General features: G+C 43.1%; 1 protein-coding gene across 2 annotated transcripts in view; it reads right to left on the bottom strand.

Moving 5' to 3' along the window:
• sdc3 (syndecan 3) overlaps positions 1 to 15,658 on the bottom strand; it is a 42,757-nt gene that overhangs the window by 11,737 nt on the left and 15,362 nt on the right. The window contains exons 2-5 of one of the 2 annotated variants that reach the window (XR_003298049.1): positions 9,263 to 9,356; positions 6,686 to 7,533; positions 6,006 to 6,195; positions 2,467 to 4,745 (exon numbers count right to left, since the gene is read on the bottom strand). Coding sequence is in view for 1 of the 2 variants with exons in the window: in XM_026348985.1 (XP_026204770.1) it covers positions 4,579 to 4,745; positions 6,006 to 6,195; positions 6,686 to 7,533; positions 9,263 to 9,356 (1,299 nt within the window). In the remaining variant the exon portion in view is untranslated. Of the gene's footprint in view, positions 1 to 1,796; positions 4,746 to 6,005; positions 6,196 to 6,685; positions 7,534 to 9,262; positions 9,357 to 15,658 lie in introns of those variants that run through there. The other variant, XM_026348985.1, reaches the window with a different exon arrangement.

Here is a 15,658-nt window from a genome sequence, read left to right as displayed (position 1 = left end):
CCACTGCTGATCCTTTGAGCTTCTTATTTCACAAACGCCAGAATCGGGTTCGTTAAAAGAACATATGCACTGTAGCTCTTGGTCCTAACTACTCTGTAGGATCTGTCGGTTTTTGCTGCAGTTGTTCCTGTGTTACCCACCAGATGGGGTACTGACTGGGCCCCTGGCACCTAACTTTGCTTCTGTTCTACCCCTCCCTCACATACTAACCTCCTCATCCTCTGTGTGGAGGAATATTTCTTATCAGCAGCGTCAAGGCCAGAACAGGCTGTTGTCTTCTCTAGATCCTAAGAAGGCCGTCTGCAGACTCTCTGGTACCCTCGACATCAGGTGACAGACCAACTTAGAACAGTTTCCTTTCTTGTGTTTCCTTTTACGTCAGATTATTTCACGAGTAAGTTTTGTGATTTAGAATAATAACATCTGTTACTTCGATATGTCTACTGAGTTCATAAGTCACAGTCTACAGTAGCCCCGAGTCCTGAATTGAGGCACAAGGAAAACTGTGAAATTAAAGGATCAGTTCATTCAAATTATATAAACACACTTCTTCCTTAACTAATCTAGCCATGGGGATAGTTTTGGCTTTATTTTTCCAGATTTGGAGATAATTATCTCTGAGCTTTGTTCTTCCACACTAGTGAAATGGGGACAAATGGAATTGAATTTATAATGTTCACAGAAATGAAAAATTATATTTAAATAATTTAACAGTCATGTTACATTATGTCTTTCCAGTGTTCTGGTTTCTTTGGATAATCCACTTTCCACTGGTGCAGTACTTTCTACTTTCCATCTGGAAGTTGACTCATGGTCACTGGACTTCCTTCCTGTTAGATCCAAACGTTTCAGACTGATGAAGCTACTTGTACGAGTAGTGAAACGTTTTGACCTAACAGGAAGGAAGTCCAGTTGCTGTGATTCAACTTTACCTCAATCACTGAAAAGCTTTTTAAGCTATTATTAGTTCTCAGAGAGAATAATATTGAGGCAAATCGTACTTTACTAAAATATACTTATAAGAGTATAATAAGGATTAGTTGTGTTAAAAAGCAGCTTCTCTAAAAACTGTTTATCATAGTCACAAAGCCAACAAGAATTGATCATGTTTGAATTTCATTAATTAAACTCTCAACTTCCCTGGTGCCATCAAATTACATCATATTTTTTTTACCATTTACCAGCTCCAGATTTAGACCCAGCAACTTGCTGTGGGATGCATTTCAACGAGAGTGCTCCCAGGTGTGTTCATATGAGAAAACATTATACTACTGAACATAGCTGGATTACCTCGAACTGAGGAGCTCCAAAATGTCATGGTTCACTGTGTGTTAATCAGTTTTGATAATTTGATTAATGGTCATTTTTTATAGAGAATTAGCAGCACTGAAGTACAGTATTATCTAAAGTGGATTCTCCACGGCCAGTTTTAGCTCAGCTTAGTAGTGGAACCCTGTGTGAAAATCAGTATGATACTCTATATTACACAAAGTTGCACTCACATGGTGTCCAGTCCTAAATTGTAACCAAGGACTAGAAAATCTAAGAGGTATTTTTTCTGGGTAGATGTAATGGTTTCTGCATCTCTGGCAAATAGTGATGCTTATGGTTGTTTAGTTTGCTCTGTTCGCTGCACTTAATGGAAACATACTGGGACATTTGGATTAAACCAAGATACACATGTTCCTGAGAGCTGACTGGAAAATTAAAGCTATGATGATTTTTTTCATGAACATTTTGTCAAGTAAAAAGACAAGAGAGGAGACATTTACCCAATCAGGTTTTTTATTTGGAACAGAGTGGCAGATTAGTGACAGGGCGGTGGCGCGGAGGATCCACGTCCTTCCGCTCACTCAGCCAATGACAGAAACTCAGCCTTAAAAAATGCAAATGTATAAAAACAGGAATGGGAACAGCAAACACAGAGTAGTGTAGCCTCCATAAGGCTTCACACGCTCACACATGCATACCTTCACTCACACACATGTACAAATTAACCCTCTCTCTCTCTCTCTTTCAGACACACACATACACGTCTTATTTGGCTACGCAGGCTTAGATGGGTACAAACGCACGTTTACACTTTGACAGTCACTTTAGAAAAGACAGTGTTAAGATCATTCCTGCCTGTGAAAAAGTGGCATGTTGTCTGTCCGTCTGTCCTGTGGCAGAGAGACAGACAGGCGCACAGACAGACAGTGAAAAGACACAGTCAGTGTGTGTGTGAAAGCCACTGTGAGGGACCAGCTGCCCCACATTCAGCAGTGAAGACTAAACACACGCAGGCAGACACACACCCACACCCACACACACACACACACACACACACACACACACACACATCAACAGGCTAGTCAGTGTACATAAGAGTCTGCTGTGAAATACCAAGGTGAAGCACACACACTCACTCACTCACTCAGACACACACACACACACACAGGTGGCGGATTTAGATGAGATGTAGACACACACACACACACACACAGTCTCATACTGGCGAGGGGGCAGGAGATGTGTGGAAGAGGTGTGTTACCTGTCTGTGGAAGAGCGTGAGAACTGCTGGAGTAGGTAAACACACACACTCAACCACAGTACATTCCTACATTAACTCACCCCTCTTTCCTTTCAGAAACATACACACAGACAAAACACACACACACACACAAACACACACACACACACACTAGTATAGTTTTGACTCCCATGCATTTTGTTCTACAGTACTGAGTATAATAGAAGCTACTAGCCCAGTCGCACTGGTGTGGTTATTGTTACAATCTCTTAGATAGAAGCACAGCCCTCCTGTCTCCTCACATTCCCCTTTATAAATCAAATCCTACGCCCATTACCCTGCCCCCTCCCCAGGATGGTTCCCACAGGTTCAAGTTGACCCACACAAACACTAATTCAAAGTGTTTTCCTTTCATAACCAACACATTAATGACAAACGCAATATGATGTTGACTGAATTAGTGCATGTGTGGGCGATTTCCTGCACATATGCGCACACCCCCTTTGCACCTTCAAGAGGCCCCTCCCATCCCCATACAGAGAGCCAATGGTGGAAAAAAAAAGAAAGTGAGGCATGCAACAAGTGTGGGTGAGGGTAAGCAACATTGGATGATGTGATGACTGGAGACGTAGTTGTGCTTTTACACAAACAGACCAAATTCTAAACCAACCGGCAACTGATCAATAACTAATCAATAACATACCGAAGCCACCGGACCTCGCTCGTATCACAAGTGGTGACGATCACAATGACGATGATGACAATGATGGTGGTTGATATGCGTTTGAATGATATGATTTACAGCATATTTAAAGTCTGTGAGGTGCGTTTAAATGCACAGAAAGTATGTCTGCGTGTGTCTCTGTAAATGTGTGTCTGTGTCTGTGTGTGTGCGCGTGTGTGGGCATATGGTTGACGAGAGCACAGCCCATCTAAAGTGATGACAGATGTGATGAATAAAAACTCTTCATGATCATGCAGATGGTTAGTGATGCCAGAAAGGATACGCTGATATTTACATATAAATTTTTTAAACTGCTAAATACACATCCTCCTGTTTAAGTATTATTATTATTATTATTATGGTATTATTATCATTATTATTTTTTACCATCCAGCCCAAAACATTGATATATTATTGATTATTATTACTATATGTAACTAGTCTTTGTACAGCTTAGAGGAGCAGACGGGCCGCCAGCTCCGTGTGAGCGTGGGCAAACCTCGATGCAACCAGCCAGTTTTCCACAGCGGCTCCTCGACGTTGTGAAACATGCCGAGGGTGAGCACCATTTTCTGGTTGGCCGAGCACAGAGAGCGAGGTCAGAGCCACCTTCAAGTCTATACAAGTATACGTGTATGCGTGTCCTTGTGTGTAAGCTTGTGTATATGTGGCTGTAATGCATGTGTGTGTGTGTCTTTGAGCACCAGAAGGGTGGAAGGCACAAAAGAGACCTTTCCTCTCACCTTTGACCTGGGGCTTTGTGCGGCCAACCAGACGCTCTGTGTATTTTATGGGGGGGTGAGGGGCAGAGTTGAGCCCATTGCTCTCTTTTTCTTTTGTGTCTCGCTCAGCTCGCTCCACCCCTCTTCTCTTTCTTTTAAGCCTTTTCAATTGCTCCATAAAAACAGAAGAGGAACTTTTTTTTGTGCTGGAAAACACATGTTAAGAACTTGTGTTTTGTTTTGTTTTTTTTTTACAAAATAATCATATCATTACATACAGAACAAGAGAATCTGTAGAATATTAATAACAACATTTACTTTAAAAACATCTTGTGTGTATGTGTTATTTTTTCAGAATATATTTGGATTTTTTTTTTTTTCCTTTTTTTTGTCCCCTTTTTCATTTTCATTGAAAAGAAAGTTCCAAGTCCGCAGAGAGAAAGGCGCTCTCAAGTGTTTTGGACACAAGAGGAGAGAGGGATGAGGAGAGTCGAGCAGATGACAGGGAGGTGGCGAAGAAGATGAGGAGGAGGATGGGGGCTTAGAGTATCTTTCTCTCTTCTCTCGCTCACTCTTTCTCTCTTCCTCGGTGTGTGGCGTGTCTCTCTTGCGTACGAGTGTTATGCATAAAACTCCTCCTGCTTGTCTGGTTTCTGGTAGGTGACCGTGGCCTGTTTGGGTTCCTCCAGCGTATAGCTGCCTTCGTCTTTCTTCTTCATCCTGTACACCAGCAGCATCACCAGGAATGCTGCGAACAAGGCGCCCACCACACCTCCCACGATCACAGCTGAGGAAAATCAAAAAGAGAGGGTGGATATGTTAGCATCTTTTCAGTACATTACAGATTTAGTTCTACAAACAAACACAAATGCCCATGAACAAGCTCTGGAATACATCACAGTCACTGTTACATCCTGCAGCAGACTACATCACTACAAACACGTGCTGCTTTATAAACACTCTAGTCTGAAAGCAGAGCGAAGCTACCACAACATCACTATCACCTAGCTGCCAAGTGAAGACAGATGAGCCTGAATGTGCCAACATACATTTTGTGCTAAACTGCAGCCCTGCAGTGCAACAGAGCACCGTAGTTCAACCCAGAGGAGCTGGTGTAACCAATTGCTGCAGCTGCAATTTTCCCACCTTCCACTGCACTCGCTGCTAATGAACCCTGGCTGTGTGCAATAGATTAATGTGTGGTTATTAAATAGGAAAAAAAAACACTTTCCATTGTTAACTAATTGGTATCGATGCCAAAGCAGGGAACAAACTGTTGTTTTCTAAATGCTTGAGGAACACTTTTGTTTCTATTCACTGTGTGGGAGGTGTTTGCTTTTATTATCTCATCACTGCCAGTGCTCAAATGCACTGGCTGAGGTATTTAAACTGTTCTATAACATGTGAAACATGTATGTACAGCACTGTATATGTAGGACAGGTGGTTCTAATTTGGTTCTATCAAAGATACAGTCTAGTCTAAAGTCTGTTGCCTCCTGCTCTTTACCAATGACCAGGAAATCAGCGAAAACCACCGCCAGCAGTCCACCAATCAGAACAGCTGAAGGAGAGACAAACAGCCAGTCAGGTCAGGCAAGTTGGCTGCTCCCTCTCCTTCTACAACAGCTCTTTGGGATAAGGAGAGGGGGCTCTTGAAAAGAAATTGGATTTACCCAGAGGGAAAATGATGAGAAAAAGAGGGGAGAAAAGGAGGAGGGTTGGCTAACTCAAGAAGAGGATTGCTTGTTCTCAGTGGGTCAAATGGGGCTAAGTAGCACATTCACTTATGGTGATGAATCTGAACTACGTGAACGCGAAGTAATGCTAGTTTGTCTTTCAGCTCCCAGAAAGCAGGGAAAGAATACAGGAGGCAACAGGAAATGAGGTCTGTGAGTCTAAGAGGCGATTACCAAGAGGTTTATCTGACAGAGAGGCAGAATGACAGAGGGACAGGGTCAGACAGACAAGCAGTGAGACAGGCACAGCCGAACTTATATTTGCACATGGCAGAAACATTAACATTAATGTTACTGTCAGATTGTCTTACCTATCAAGACCTCTTTTCTCTCCAAGATGTTCTTCTGAGGCAGCTGAGCAGCAGAGCTCCCTCCATCCACCGTGTTGCCAATCAGATCAGTATCCACTGACACTACACCCCGACCAAGATCATTACGCCGATCATCACGGATCTCAAAATCTCCACTTGGTCCTGCAGCGCCCACCTCATTGTTACTTTCCTGTGGCAGAGAAAGAAAAGTGAGACTAATGTCAGGAAATTTACATTTACTAGCTATAATCATGTTTGTTCCAGGGAGCTTTAACACTGAAACCAATCCAATGTAACACAGAGAAGTTTCCATGGTACACGTTTCCTTTTGAAACAATGAGTCTCTGTATGTTCTGATTGGTGGAAAGTTTCATATAGTCCAACACATACACACACTTCATAAAATATGGAACCATAATCACAGTGTGGAACAACCAGGAACATATAAATGCATCATGTACAGCTGCAGCAAAGAAATAGAGGCAATGAGTGAAATGACTTTGGTCTGTAAATAATCAAACAGTCAGTGTTACAGAAGTCAGAAGTAGAGCTGAGTATCAAACCTCCATAGCTCATTGGTACCAACACAAATATGTCTATTAGTTGTCTGGCATGTGCATCGATGGATTCAATTCTCTGAACAGTCAAAACCAGAACCAGAACTTGTTGGTGAGTCATACCTGGGTAGTTGTGGGCAGCTGTGGGGGAGTCGTTCTCTCCGTTGGCATCACCTGAGTAGTTGTCGTCATGAAAACCCTGGGCCTGAAGGGGTCCCTAGTCCTGACAGTGGTGGCGCGGGTGGTGGTGGCGGTAGGAGCAGCTGTGGTGGCTGCAGGTGTGGTTTCTGCTGTGGTGAGTAAGTCTTCCTCTGTGGTCGTTTCCATGTCGAAATCTGGGAAAAACGATGTAGGTTCAGGTGACAGGTAGACATCCTCCTCCTCCTCTTCTTCTGTGGTGCTCAGGTCATCCAAACCAGGAGAAGGTGCTGCACCGTCCACTGGGCTGGTTGCTGGCCTGGTGGTCACCACAGGAACGGCAGCAGTCGACCTTGGGGCGACGGTGGTCTGAGTGGCGGCGGCGGCCCGGATCCGCTCCAGCTCTCTTTCTCTCTCAAGCTCACGCTCCCTCTGCCTCTCTCTCTCTTTCTCTCGCTCTCTCTCGCGCTCCCTCTCTCTCTCACGCTCTCTCTCCCTCTGCCGTTCTTTCTCCATCTCTCTGACCCGTTCCCTCTCTCGTTCTCTCTCTCTCTCCCTCTCCAGCTGTTTCTCCCTCTCTCTCTCCTTCTCCCTCTCTAGCTCCTTCTCCTTCTCCTTCTCCAGCTCTCTCTCTCTGTCCCAGAATGCACCGCTCTCTTCATCGGCCTCAGTGGGCAGTGGGCCGGTGGTGGGGTCCTCGGGGTTGGGGCTGGGCTCGGCCGCCGGTGAGGCAGAGGGGGCAGGGCTTGTGGCCTGGGTGGTGGAGAGGAGGAGCGGTTCCTCTGTGGTGAAGATCACGCTCACTGACGTCGGCCTCATACTGATCTCAGGGACTGAAGAGGAGAGAATTGTGAATTAAAAAACAGTAAATGTGACGGACAAGGTCAAAGTTCAAATTCATGTTTTAGTGTGAGTGGGGAAAACTGAGCTTTGGGAAAACTATGAGGTAAGTCTAGTGGGGTCAATGGGCACTGGTGCTTTTTACTGAGCTTTTATAAATTTGTCACAAGATTAAAAAAATGTCAACATTGACTCTGTAGTGGCAACTTAACCCAATGTGGGTAAAATCTGTGAACTGTTCCTTTAAGAAAACAACTTTCTGTCACCGCTAACTTTTTCCTGCAAACGCTCATTTCAAATGTCAATACCAAAAGTGACACACAAACAGCTTTGTTTAGTCGAATGACTCCAGAATAATAAAGTAGTGATTTTATTGACGATCCAGTGCAGCAATCACAGTTGCAATCAAAACACTATTTTCTGCTCATTGTGCTGTCTGAGAACAGAAAAGGGAAAATATGCAAATGAGAACAACTACAGTGAATTGTGAGTTGGAGAGCAGAAGGGGACAGAACGCGGGTTTAACCAACTGTGACCAGGGTGTCTGTCCTTCTTACAACCAGATGTTAACAGATGTTTGTTTTTTTTGTAACCTGACTGAAGAAAGAGATTTTATTGTGTTCTTTTTGCTACAGTGTGGATGGAGTGTGCTGGTGTGGGTGCATGTCATTTTCACACAGTCTTAAAGCTGAAGAAGAGAAGGGATGAGAAGAGAACAGAGGAGAAGAAAGGAGAGGGGGCGACTGCGCTGACTGGTTCATTTTCTTCTTAAGTCTCCTAATAGTATTATAGCACCTTTCATTTTGTTACAGTAGTGAATCTCCCGGGGTTGAAAGAGAAACAACTCGAATTTATGGGCACAAAGACATGAAAGCTGACAGACGAGCCGGAGAGGACATTGAAATGTGGACTTGAACAATGCAGCTTCTGTTAAAAATATCAGATGCCACGAAATGCCACGTTCTAAAGGTGCAATAACACTAACCTGCACATCTGTCTGTGGAAAATGAGCCTTTCCTTTTGGAATCAGACGGCTCCATATCACGGTTTGAGATAAAGTAATTTGCTGGGCTGCTGTTTCAACCACAGGGGGTGCCTCTGCTGCACTCCCCTGCTCTAAATTGTAATTTATTTTGAGTGTGCTCGCCACCAGCGCTGTGCTTTAACCGAGGGCAGTCCTCGGTGAGTCATCCTTAATAAGACGAGCCGCACTGAAGCCTCAACAGCAAGATCAGAAAATCAGCCCGAATTACACCAACGTGATTTACATTAAGTGGGTAATTCCTGCACACGCAGACACCCAGCTCACTCAAATGCAGACATGCACTTCAAGATAGTTGCACACAACTGCTGGTGTGCGTGTGATTGGCTAATCTATGTAGACTGTAATCTGATTAGACTAAATAAGATCTGGGGCAATCGAGCCTGGGTTACTTGTTGTTTGCAAGGGTGTGTCCCTGTTTAAAGGTGTTTTCAGTAAATCTGTATTAAAGTCTGTCTGCTGTGCCAAATGGTGCGTTTGAATTGTGTGATTGTGGGTGCATGGTGGCCATGCACGTGAGGCTCTTGAATAGGGAGACCAGAACTTGAGGATAGAGGGGGTTGGGGGGTCTTCAGGGTCAGCAGATTGAAACCCAGCAGCTGTTGCATTTGAAAGAACCAGGGCATGAGCCTGTAACCTCACACGCATGCTGAAATACACACACACACACACTCTCTTACAGCCAGAGCCGGAGCCTGAGTAGAGGTCCTCATCATCATAAAACTCGTCTCTCGTTGAGCCTTCGTCATCGATAGATGGCGACCACGTCTGTGCCTGTTAGAGACAGAGAGGAGGGGGTGCAGATGACAGAGATTAGAATTATTCATCATGAATGACTGAGCCGTGTGTCATTACATTTGAAAAAGAAACCACTTTGGCAGATTACAGGCACGCACACACACACACACACACACACACACACACACACACACACACACACACACACACAGTCTGAGAGGAGGTTTATGGTGGACAGAGTAACATCTGTCTGTCTGTGGCTCTATGGAGGAGCATAGTTAATGAGTTGATCTAAAGCTGGGATTTTGGCAGTGGAACATCAAAGCCTTTAAGGAAAGAGGGGTTTCATTTAGTCTCTGCCTATGTGTCAGTTACAAGTGATGCTCAGACTGTAAAGCAGCACAGCAAAGGAAAGCAGTTAACTTTTGAACTCAGGCTGCAACGTTTGTTATCATTGGTTAATAGGTTAATACAGTTTTTAAAATATAAATTAAATGTTTACTCTATTAAATGTTTTAAAACAGTTTAAAGCCCAAAGACGCTGATTTTAGAGATAACAGGAAATTATGCACAGGACAAGCTGAAACAATACGTTTCCTCAATAGGTTAATGGCTAATGGATGATTTCACAGCATCCTCCCCACTCATCACTCAACCTTAATCTCAGCCTGTGAGAGGAAAGAATAAGTTTGCCTGGTGACCCCTGGGTCAGGCAAGAGAGATTAGTTGTGGATTGTTTCAGGGTCGAACCTCTGAAGTGAATGACCTTGAGCCTCTGGTCACTTTGAAGCTGATCCCTCCTCTACCTCTTCCTGCATTTCTCAGTCACATATCCCTGCGATGTTTAAACACACACTTTAGCATTCAGAGGCGTTTCTCACACCGGTCAGCTAATACTGCTATCAAATGCATGCACTTAAGAGACACCGCCCCTGATATGTTTCAAAGAGTACAAAATGGAACTAAAATGTAATTTTACTTATAGATTCCATTCATTTCAACCATTTGCAGGTACTAAGTGAAATATACTTCACTTAGATATATTTAAATTGCAGCCTTGTTTGGCTACTCAAAATATTTTCCCCATATACAGTGAATACCAGAAAGTATTCACAGAGTTCAACTTTTCCCCTATATTGTTATGTTACAGCCTTATTCCAAAATTGATGAAAGTCATTATTTTCCTCAGAATTCTACAAAAAATACCCCATAATGTCAAAGTGAATTTTTGCAATTTTATTTAAGATAAAGAGGGAAAAAATAAACATGTACATAAGTATTCACAGCTTTCTTGACTCAAAATTGAGCATTGTTTCCACAGCACAGCAGTTACTGCAACATATTTGCAGTTCACCTGTGAGTTGATTGAATAAGTTTTCCACCTGTCTATATGAGGCCCGACAGTTAACAGTGCATGCCAGAGCACAAACCAAATAATCCAGAAGTCCAAGGAATGGTTAGTGGACCTCTGAGAGAGGATGATACACACAGATCTGGGGTAGAGTACAGAAGAATATCTCCAGCATTGAAAGTCTGATTGAGCACAGTGGCCTCCATCCTCTGTAAATGGAAGACGTTTGAAACCATCGGGTTCCTGGAGGGGGCCACCCGGCCAAACTGAGCTATCAAGAGAGAAGGTCTGTCAACTTACTAGCAAACATTTGCGTATTTACACCTGCACCAGCTGTTATGTAGATAAATACTGGACTATGTTCACCTACTAGTTGTTGACTATCTTTGCTGTATTATCTTGTGAATTTATCTCGCTTCCTCACTAACATCAGCTGTCACTGCATCTGGAAACAGCACTGAGAGCATGAGAGTGAAGCAGAACAGCAAACTCTCTGAGCAACCTTTTTTTTATTCTAACCATTTATATAAACTTTTAGCTTAATTTAAATTTTGAATGCAGACTGGTAAATTATAATGCAGTTTTTATAGTGTTGTGTTGATACTTTTACTGAAAGAGCTGAATAGTTGTTCCTTCACTACAGATTTGCTAGATTCAGCTCACACTGTGTAGTGCTGTTTTCCAGTGCCAACAAACAAAGGGCAGAGTTTTGCTGCAGGTATTGGAAAACACTCAGTCCACTGCAGAATATGTGACTAAAACAAACTTATCTCCTCAGCAATCTTAAGCTCATCCTGAGACCCTACAGTGCTTTGTCTTTGCCTGTGTGATGCTAATTGTACACACAGAGAAGCAGAAGCTCCTCCCCGGCTCCAGACACAGGAAACCTGATGCCTTTAAAAGCCAATAAAAGCATAATGGAATCTAGAAACCCGAGCATCTCAGTCCATCACATCTCAGCATGGGGTGGAGCTGAAACGCTATATGTACCTCCTGAAAATGAAATTGACTTGAAGTTGTTTGGAGCGTCAACACATGGAGGATATGGGCTTCACAAAGTGGCAGGCTGAGAGCGGAGTGTGTGTCCTTCACACTTCAAGTGAAAATGTGTGTGAGAAGTAGTGGTTCTGTGCATGTGTGTGTATGTGTGTGTGTGTGTGTGAAGGTCTGGTGATCTCAAATTCGGAAAGTGCAGAAAAGTACTGAAAAGACATCTCAGTGTGAGCACGGTGCGTATGTGTGTGTGCTGTATTCCAAGGATCAGTTTTACAATGAAGGCTGTTGCTATGGGCAACCTTTCCCTTTCACAGAAATTCCCGTCTCCCAGTGAGAAGCTTCCAAAACTCACACACACATTAGCACACACACACTCATACACACTTATAAGAGCTCTAACTACATAAGTAAATGTGTTATGTAACGTCAAATCAACAACCTAAAAAAAAAACCATCAGCAAAACAGTCTGCTCCTCCCCCATCTGTCCCTCCCACTCTGTCTCCCTACGCCTCCCCCCTCTAGATTCACAAACTCTGTGCCAGTATATCCCCGTCTTCGCCCATTCTTCTTTCATCTTGGATTCCACTTCTTATCTCCAGGCTAGCCACCTAAATTCAGCGTGACTACGAAAAACACACACACATACTTAAACAAACACACCCCATCCCCAAGGCGGCTCCTGAGCCCACCCCAAGGGCCCCTTTTACAAGTCTCCTATATACACACACGCACCTCCAGGACCGAGGGTAGCTGCAGAGACTAGTCTGCTGTTTGTCTGTTTTCAGTTTTGGATGTGGTGGATGGTGTGCGAGTGTGAATTGTCTATGTTTATCCTAACCTTCAACAGTAATACAGTACGTAATCCCCCGCTGTGCCTCGACATGTTTCATCTAGAAGTTGATATTATATGTGTGAATTCACGGTATGGCGGGCAGCAGTGCGTCACTGTATGTAATTACAATGTGTGCATATGTGTGTGTCTGAAAGGATATAATCACTGGTTTTATTTGTGGTGTGTGTGTATATGCACACACACACACACACAGACAAATGCCCCTCAGACCTATGTGGGTGTATGTGTTTTACGTGATTTTGGGGGACTAGAGTGGGGCCAGCTCTGCATTTTGCGTCTTTTTCAGGAGCTATAAACAGCTGTACTTTCAGCCTGCGCCACATAGCTAACTAACCACAACGAGACGCAACGAGCTCTCCTCCACCACATGCATAACCCGGGGCCAAAATCATCTGTATGTTGCCCTCAATTTCCCTCCACCACAGCATTTTGTTCCCATTCGTTATAAAAGGAAACTGTAAGACGACAGCCATATTCCGCAGGATCTGTGGGGTGAATGCAATTCTGGGTTTTGGCATTGCATGAAGCAGTGCCATTGTAAGATGTGCGGTGGCAGTTGGAGTCATTTTAAGACAATCTGGGACTGTGGGATTTATAATTATCTATACTTTTCAAAAAGAGAAGGGGAAAACATATGACTAAAGGGACAAAACAGCAGAGGGACAGAAAAATAAAGTGTGGCTGTTTGGGGTAATGTCACGTTCCTACAAAGCAAACACAGGTGTGTTCTCTCAGGGGTGTTTTGCATGGGTCATTTGCAGTGACTCAGACAGAAACCTTATCTGAGGCTGACACCAGGCTTTGCGCTACACATTTGATCCTATGCACTATAGCCGCTTTAGAAATGTGTGTATGCGTTGGCTCGTTTTGCAGATACAGAGCATGGATTTATACCTGAGATAACAATGCTGCAGCTTCATAGATATTAATATTCCACAGGAGATGATTTGTTCCAGGTTTTAATTTAGGATCAGACTCGAAACACGAAAGATTATAAGAGTGTGAGAATGACTTTGAGGCAATAAGACTGCAGCAAACTGAAAAAGAAAAGGTGTGTGTGTGTGTGTGTGTGTGTGTGTGTGTGTGTGAAGGTTATATGACAATTAGCAGGATGACTGTGGGAGGGAAAATGGCCATGGCGTGTGTGCGTTTGTATAAGATTAATGATTTGTTACTTTGTGTTTTGTCTGTAGAGACAATGGGCGTCTGCAGCTAAGCTAATAGTAGGATGCAGGAAATCTGATAACAACAGGAGGTAGTTAAACAGACACCATGATTCACTAAATCAGGATTCACACACATGCAAACATAAACTGGGCTACTGGAAGACAAACTGGCCGATGTGTGTGATCCAAAGATGATGATGATGATTTTTTAGTTGTTTTTCTGTCTGGTCCAATTCCGTTCAGTTCAGTTTATAGATTTCCTCCAGGCTAGCCGAGCAGATAGAGAGCTTCATTGTGACTGACTTCAAATGCATTCCTCAGTAACTCGAGAGGCTGCTTCTGCTGCTTCTGCACAATGCCTGGCACACACGCACATACACACACACACACACACACACACACACACACACAGCCCTATATGCAAATAGGCATTTTGAGCTCCTGATACAGTAGACCCAATGCTGCCATGCTTTGGAGCAATAATTGTTAATTGTGCTTTTTAATATGCAAGTTATTATGGAAGTGAATGTTCTCGAGTGCTGCAGCATCTCTGAGTTTTTAAACTGTGAAGAAATTTGTGTTCTGGTACCATCTGTGAGTCCGACTACTGTGATCTGTCCTTGTGTTTGCTGCATCCACACAGCTGAACCAGAAATACAATTAAAGATACTGAGGTAATTTAAGAATTTATACATTTATAAAATCTAATTTAATGTAGGACTACTTTAGCTAACCCTGCCTATAAATATAAAATCATAAAATCATATAGGGGCATTAGTTTGTGGCTTGGAGCAGGTAGCAGAGCAGTCGAGGGAGCTTTATTTTGGGTAGTTTGAGCTCACATTTCAATAAGTATTTAGAAATGTAAACAATGTTTTGCACCTGTCTACTTTGATCCTACTGAGGCCTGAGTAAAAAACGTGAGCAACATGCAATATGCATGTTTGTTCTTTAAGTGTCATGACTGCAGCTTCACGATGCATTAAATCGATCAACTTTCAATGATCCAATAAGATCCAAACAGTGTGATGCCCCTGTTTTAATGACCAAATACCACCCACTTCACTAGGGAACATGCTGCATAAATATAGGTAGAGATCTAACTTTAACTCTAACTGTGAATGAAATTAATAACCAGCAGAGGTAAAACAGTAGCATTTGCAACAAATGTATAATTTAGCAAGAAAAGGCTTCTTTCCCTACCAATTAAACAACTTGCCACACCTCTGTTTTTTCCTGTGACCCACTGGAGGGACTACTGAACCAGAAGACTATCTCAAATAACTGTGCTCAGTCCAGGCAGGCTTAGAGGATGAAACGTATGTTTATATATCTTTTACACAAGCGGTCCAAATGCTCATTAAATCTGTATACACCATCACTGAGCTCCGCTTCAATGTTGCTGCATCACTGTCTGCTTTCAGCAATTAAACTCCATTTACCTCCTGAGCCTTCTCCTACTGCATTCTTCCACTGTCTGAGGTTTTTATGGTTGTTCTCAAAGACATGAAAGATCAGAATTGTGATTGATCAGATCAGATTTTATGACAAATTAATACAGAAGACTATGAAAATCCAAAAGGTTCACATACTTTTTCTTTCCCCCTTTTTTTAAAATAAATATTCCTTTCCTTTTTGTGTTATTTTGTATTTCAGGCAGCACTTACAGACTGTGTTTGGAGCTTACCCAGATTTGCATCGATGCCCTGCATGAGCAGAGCCACATCACCACACTAAATGCGTATGATTGTCGCAATGAATGTTTAAAACCTCAAAGTGGGTGTCTCGATTGAATTGCTAGATGTCAAAGCTGTCAACCAGGCTCTTGAATACAGCATGACAGTTATGGCTAAAAAACAATAATCATCCAGCAGAAATTTGAGACCTACGTCAGCCCCACAGTGAGGTAAAGTGATCTTTATGGGCCACATCTCCAGCCTCCCTGCAGTTTAATTCACTGTAGGTGGTGTG

Source organism: Anabas testudineus, chromosome 11, assembly GCF_900324465.2.
Source record: "Anabas testudineus chromosome 11, fAnaTes1.2, whole genome shotgun sequence".
NCBI classification, from domain to species: domain Eukaryota; kingdom Metazoa; phylum Chordata; class Actinopteri; order Anabantiformes; family Anabantidae; genus Anabas; species Anabas testudineus.
Note: the sequence above shows the minus strand (reverse complement) of the source record. Positions and strands in the feature narration are given on the sequence as shown.